The sequence below is a fragment of the Nomia melanderi genome, chromosome 1 (genome assembly GCF_051020985.1).
Source record: "Nomia melanderi isolate GNS246 chromosome 1, iyNomMela1, whole genome shotgun sequence".
Taxonomy (NCBI): domain Eukaryota; kingdom Metazoa; phylum Arthropoda; class Insecta; order Hymenoptera; family Halictidae; genus Nomia; species Nomia melanderi.
In genome coordinates this window covers 29,546,192-29,552,137 of record NC_134999.1, presented here as the reverse complement: position 1 = coordinate 29,552,137, position 5,946 = coordinate 29,546,192, and the positions used below count along the sequence as shown (strand labels likewise).

General features: G+C 43.9%; 1 protein-coding gene across 1 annotated transcript; it reads left to right on the top strand.

Annotated features, from left to right (window-relative positions):
- Positions 1 to 654: 654 nt before the first annotated feature.
- odd (odd skipped) lies at positions 655 to 5,655 on the top strand. Its single transcript, XM_031980545.2, has 2 exons — positions 655 to 1,396; positions 2,093 to 5,655. The coding sequence occupies exons 1-2, from the start codon at positions 894 to 896 to the stop codon at positions 2,445 to 2,447; spliced, it is 858 nt and encodes a 285-aa protein (XP_031836405.1). The 5' UTR covers positions 655 to 893; the 3' UTR covers positions 2,448 to 5,655.
- Positions 5,656 to 5,946: the final 291 nt, after the last annotated feature.

The window sequence follows — 5,946 nt, the reverse complement described above, 5'->3', positions numbered from 1 at the left end:
ATCCACGCGACCATCGCTACATTAAAATACAAAATATCGAGTAGCACCGAAAGCGTTACGCATTGAGTTCAAAAATCCCCCAAACATCAGTACAACAAAATAATTCCCAAAAATAAACGACCTAATTCCATTCTATACCAAAACCACACCCGATGGAACTCTAGTACTCCTAAATCATTGCTCCGAGTTTCTCTTTAAAAATATAAATCCGCGAGTTGTTTCGCTTTAATAAACGACCGGCGAAACAAACAGGCGAATTAATTCGCAGAGCGCACGACTGCGGGCTACAGGGCCGCGCGAATATCGAAGAAATTTCTCCGTAGCAACCCTTCCCCGCGCCGAGATCGCGGCCGGGGTCTCGTTAGCCACGGAAATGGCATTTCAGACATCCCCGGCAGCGCAAAACCGGTAAGCGGAATCCTCCGCGCCGGTGGAAGCTTAGAAGAGCTCGGCGGCAGGGTGTGCAGGGGACGTTCGCCGGTGGATGAGCGTCGCGACGCCCGGAGGGGTCACCCTGACCCGGAAGCTCCGCCCCTGTAGAAGTCGAGCCGCCAACCGGCGTATCCAGCGTTCAGGACACGGTAGGAGGAGCCACCGTGTCCCGTTGGCGCCTGGTAAGCGGCGACCCTGGAACCTCGACGACTGCCTGTTGGCATTTAGTACTGCGCCGACTCTCGAAGTAACGTCGTCTTCTTTTTTTTCCTCTGTCCTACGAGGTGTATCTTGCTCGGCTGTGCGTCGTCCTTCGATTCGGACACATGACAACAGTCCGCGGGAGACGGTTTCCGCCGCTGATCGTGATCGATACTCAGTGGAAAGAGGATTCAGCTAGGATACAGTTCATTTAGTTTCCTGAAATACATTCAAGGATTAGTCCACGTCGCGTGGACTACATGGAGGAGAAAATGGAGCCGTTGACACCCCCTCACACGCCGCCCACGTTGGACAGATCGATGCAACAGCAACAGCTACCGATGACGTCGTCCAGGTGGATGAGGTCCTCTCAGCAGCTAGCCGGGAGATTCGTGCAACAACAACCAGCCACTGGCCAAAACGTTGGCTATCAAGCTGCGTTCATCGACAATTGGCTGCGCGGAGCTGCACTCCTGGCTGTCAGGGGTTGTTGCCCCCAGACGACCGCCTCGCATGCTTATCAGCATCAGAGCCATCAGGGACTGCATCCCGCGTTTCCGGTACCGCCGCCGGCGTCGTTCCTCGCCAGGAGACTGCCGGGTCAGAGGCCTAAGAAGCAGTTCATCTGCAAGTTCTGCAACAGACAGTTCACCAAGAGTTACAATCTGCTGATTCACGAGAGAACGCACACTGACGAACGACCGTATTCTTGCGACATCTGCGGAAAGGCGTTCCGCAGGCAGGATCATCTGCGTGATCATCGGTGAGTTTGAGTTAACAAGTTCTTTTTATTACGCAACTGACGTTTGAAATCGGTTCTATAGTGGTGATCTTCTAATATCGCGTGGTTTCGATGATTTCGAAGACAGTTGTTAATTCGGATAATTGCAGCTGTTGAGAAAAGCAGTCAATTTTGTTTTAATCATATGTACACGTCGATGTAATTGTCTTTGATTTTTGGAAAATTGATGAAAGCGACTGGCACAGTTTCTGATTTCACTAATTTGAGTACCGTAAGAGTGACCATTCGAGTTGTAAGGAAAACTTTCGTCCGAATGTTTTGCAAACATGTCAGTTTCTTACACAAAGTTGTTAGTTCAATTGGCGAATCACGCTGAACATTCCAGCTTGACATTCGGTTTGACAGCTTGCAAGACGATCTATTAACACGTTAAATGAAACTAGACTTCAATCTACGCAAATAACGGTCCCGGCTTTGATTCTTTATATACTTTGTTTACACCCAGGCGTAGGCATTGTTACCTGAATAATATGTTTTGCTGTAAACACAACATAAACGTGAACCAAAACAAGCAGTTAACGCGTCAAGTAAACATCGTTTGAGTTTTGATTTGAAATTCGTTTATAATTTTTCGATATAAGCGAACCACACACATTAAAAACATTTTACTTTGGACAAATCAAGAACACGATAATAACAAACGTGTTCTGTTTACAGGTATATTCACAGTAAAGAGAAACCGTTCAAGTGTAGCGAGTGTGGAAAAGGATTTTGTCAAAGCAGGACTCTAGCCGTGCACAAGATTTTGCATATGGAAGAGTCTCCGCATAAATGTCCAGTTTGCGCCCGAAGCTTCAATCAAAGAAGCAATCTGAAAACTCACCTACTCACGCACACAGACGTGCCGCAGGACTTAAGAATCGAGGTACCGGCGACAGCGGAGCCACGAATCACCGCCCCCGCGACCGTCAAACAGATGGCGGATAGGGTGAGCGGCCTGACCCCCATTCAGAGGACCAGTACGAGTGCTCCGAAACTTGGGTTCACTATAGAAGACATAATGAGACGTTAAATACTTTTTTTTTCTTAATCCTCCGACGACCGTGCTTTAGGAGATCCCGTGTATACATACATACTTATCATTAAGGGGGATTTACACATGCTAGTAAAAAATGTTTAGTTCGTATGCCACTAAATACAGCAGTGCTCGGTTAAATTTGACAATTTCAGAACGTAAAACAGAACGTGAACCGAACTAAGTTTTGCTGACTTGACGTAAATTAATGAAATTAAAGCTTCATTTCTTCCGAATCGACAAATCTAGACCGATTTACGTCGTGTTCGGAGTGATTTTAATCGCAAGAATCTCAATAAGCTGGTACTACATTTGAAAAGCTAAGACTGAAGCGACTGAAACTGAGATTTTCATCACTGTATTCGTTTGCTGTTTTTGTTTACTGCGTTTAGATTACACTGACAGCGCGAGCTCGAGACAGTGAGTGGTAGGGGAAAGTGGGGACGGTTCAAAATGTAACCGAGAGGATAGTTTATAATTTAACCGAGCGGATTGTTTACAATTTAACCGAGCAGCACTATAGCATGCTGCGTCGAATGTACACATTTGCTAGAGACGTGGTTTTGTTTACTGCTCGTACACTGCCGACATTAGCACGCCAGAAATTAAATATTGTCCTTTTTACATCCTTTTTACAAGCTTCTTTGCATATAAACGCGCTATTAGGTATTTGATAGCCCCAGGCATGCTTTCATTCAAGTTACTAGCATCTGTAGTCTCGCCTTTAATTGCCGGGAAGTTTGGTTATGGGACGACATAAACCTTACATTGTAAGGGAAAGAAAGGTAGGTGTACCGTTGTGTTTTGTGTAATGCAACGGAATTTAGTATGTTTAGTTTCGGATAATCTCAAGGTAGAACTGTAAACGAAACACTGGTCTTAGTTAGGACTTTTCGTCCGACCTAATCGGTCCGACCATTCAGACCTCCGTTACTTTCATATGTCGTTTTTCCTGTAACAAACTATACTTAATTCAAGTCACAAGTGACTCCAACGCAGATCCCGATTCAGTTAGGATTAGTTTATAGATTTTTAATACATTTAGAAATGTGTACCAACCTGCGTGCTGCATTAGTACAATGGTTCTCAATATTCTCGCGTCATAAACTTTCAATTTTCTAGTGATCGTACAAACGTCACTTGTGACCCGTTATTTAGTGGTAGGGGTGCATCTCGAGCGGCTATAATAAAAAATTACTTTAACGTAATTGCCTGGCACACGGTCGCCGGAGGATTAACATTTCTATTTATTTAACACTGATCTAAACAAGGCACTAGGCAAATTGCCGCGCAATAAGATTGCCAGTTGCATTTTCTAAAGTAACTCCTACCATTAAACGCGACTGCAGCACGCAGGTTTACATCCTGCCGCGAGTCGCCTTGTAAATATGTTTGCGTCTACGTTATTTGGCTCGATTCCGTTCGCGACGAAAGAGAACACGAGATTTAACCGCGCCTGTATCCTCTCGTGATCTGTAAATAGCCGCGTACTTCTACTTAACTATAAATTCATAATCGTATCGCCGAAAAGCTGCTCCATGTTCCTTTCATCTCGTCCGAGTATCTTAGGGAAACGGACCGTTGGATTCCCAAGAATTCGTCTTGACATTTAACGCTAGAACTACCGTGCCTAACACGATTAACGCGTGACCTCTAAAAAATTGAGATTTATAAACAATTTCTTCGTATTTCCAACACAGTATGCAAGTGAAGCTATTCCTAAAATCATTTCGTACATTGAAGACTTTAAACACACCAATAACCGCGGAATAAGAAACTCCAGACCCTCCATTTTGTCGGACACAGTGGTTCTAGCGTTAAAATCATTTTTTACCTTAACAACGTTCCGCTGCGCGCGTAAGTCTCATATTTCTCTCAGTTTGTAATCGTTCAATCGCCAATAGCAGACTCGAACCATGGTAGATCGTAAATTCGATCACGATTTTGCGTCGCAACGCGCTGCAACGCTAGCTCGTCCGAAGAGCTTGCGCGGGACAAAAAACGTTCGGGGTTGTGGAGGGTTGTGAGGTGCCCCGAACGATAAGCCGAGGGAATAGAAGACGGACTTCTCGGGGAGAACCGGACTAGAAGCATTCTGGTCGCGGGACCGACCTGTGAATAACGAGGCATCGTTGTATCTCCCGAGGCGTCAAAATAATTGGTCACTCCGGACGCAGACAACGATCTGTGCCCAGGAAGCCGCAAGGTGTTTTCCGTTTATCGGAACGTAAATCGAGTTTCCTGGCCGTGTACGCGCGCCGCGTTTCTCTCGTCTCTACCGTATTTTCCCCAGAAAATTAGGAATTCCTGATCAGATAAGGGGAATAGGCGAGGGACACCTTCTGGTAGTTACCTTAGGCCCTCGCAGCTCCTGGACCGCTCGCCCCGCGCCAATCACCAGTGACCTGTAAATAGGCCCAAAGATCTTTTTTCCTCTTCCACTGTTTAAATCTAGAAAAGGTCTTAACGACAACGCAGACCACCCACGTCTTGTACATACGCATAGTTTATACCAAACACCCGTGCAAGTTGCGTTTCGCCGTATCGACCGGCGCGGGATGTCGTGACCCGTTTGCTTCGTTGCTGGAGCAAGTCCCTGCGGGTTTCAATAGTTCCAGATTATAGATTTCGTGGTTGTAAAAAAGACTGTGCGTGATAAGAGGTGCTTTTGAAAACTTCGGAGTACGGGAGAGTTGATTGTTTAGGTCGATTTTATAGCCCTCTTGTGGGACTGCTTTTCTAGACAGTATTTGAAGATTTCTTTTCTTCGAAGTAGAAACGAAAAGTTTTAAGTGATTCATTGTTTCTTAAGTATTTTATTGACTTTGTAGTTAGAGAAAATTATTACATGACACTGTCGCGCTTGTCATGGAAATTTTGTATCGACTAGTGATTTGATCTTTTTGAATTCAGTTTAGGTTAACGGTTCACAACGTTTATTTTGGTCATAGAATGTAAAATGTACCCGATCGTCAGGAATAATTACCATACATTTTCATAAAAAATCTGTCATCGTTGCAATATTTCTTTTTGCGTTCTTGTATGGTGTTTTCGCTCGCTATATGCGAAGATACACATTCGTCTACCGATTAAGTAATTATAGTATGGCGCAACGAATTCGACTGCCGGAAAGTTGATGGGTGACTGTATAGGGTGTAGATACGTGGTAAAGATACCAAATAAAATGTGGAATGAGATGATGATGACTAGTCTATATAATATATTTAAATATTGTTGTTATTAATTGGAAATAGAAATTAATTCAAGCAACATTAAACGCTGAGTACTTTATTACCTTTACCCCTTTTTTCTTTGTCTTTTTATAGTTTTATAGTTTTTAGTATTTTTCGCAGTTTGTTAATGATTTCAAGATGATTTCAAAATCTTTAATTTAAGATCTGCTTTCAAATGATCAATTAAATGATTGACATATCTTTTCCATGAATTTATGTTTAGTAAGATTGTTCTTGGAGTATACGATTGTTTTGAAAATACG

Excerpts from the sequence above, each read along its gene's own strand:
- odd (XM_031980545.2), top strand. The coding sequence starts at position 894 with ATGGAGGAGAAAATGGAGCCGTTGACACCCCCTCACACGCCGCCCACG. Across the intron at positions 1,397-2,092 it reads GATCATCTGCGTGATCATCG|GTATATTCACAGTAAAGAGA; the intron begins GTGAGTTTGAGT and ends TTCTGTTTACAG.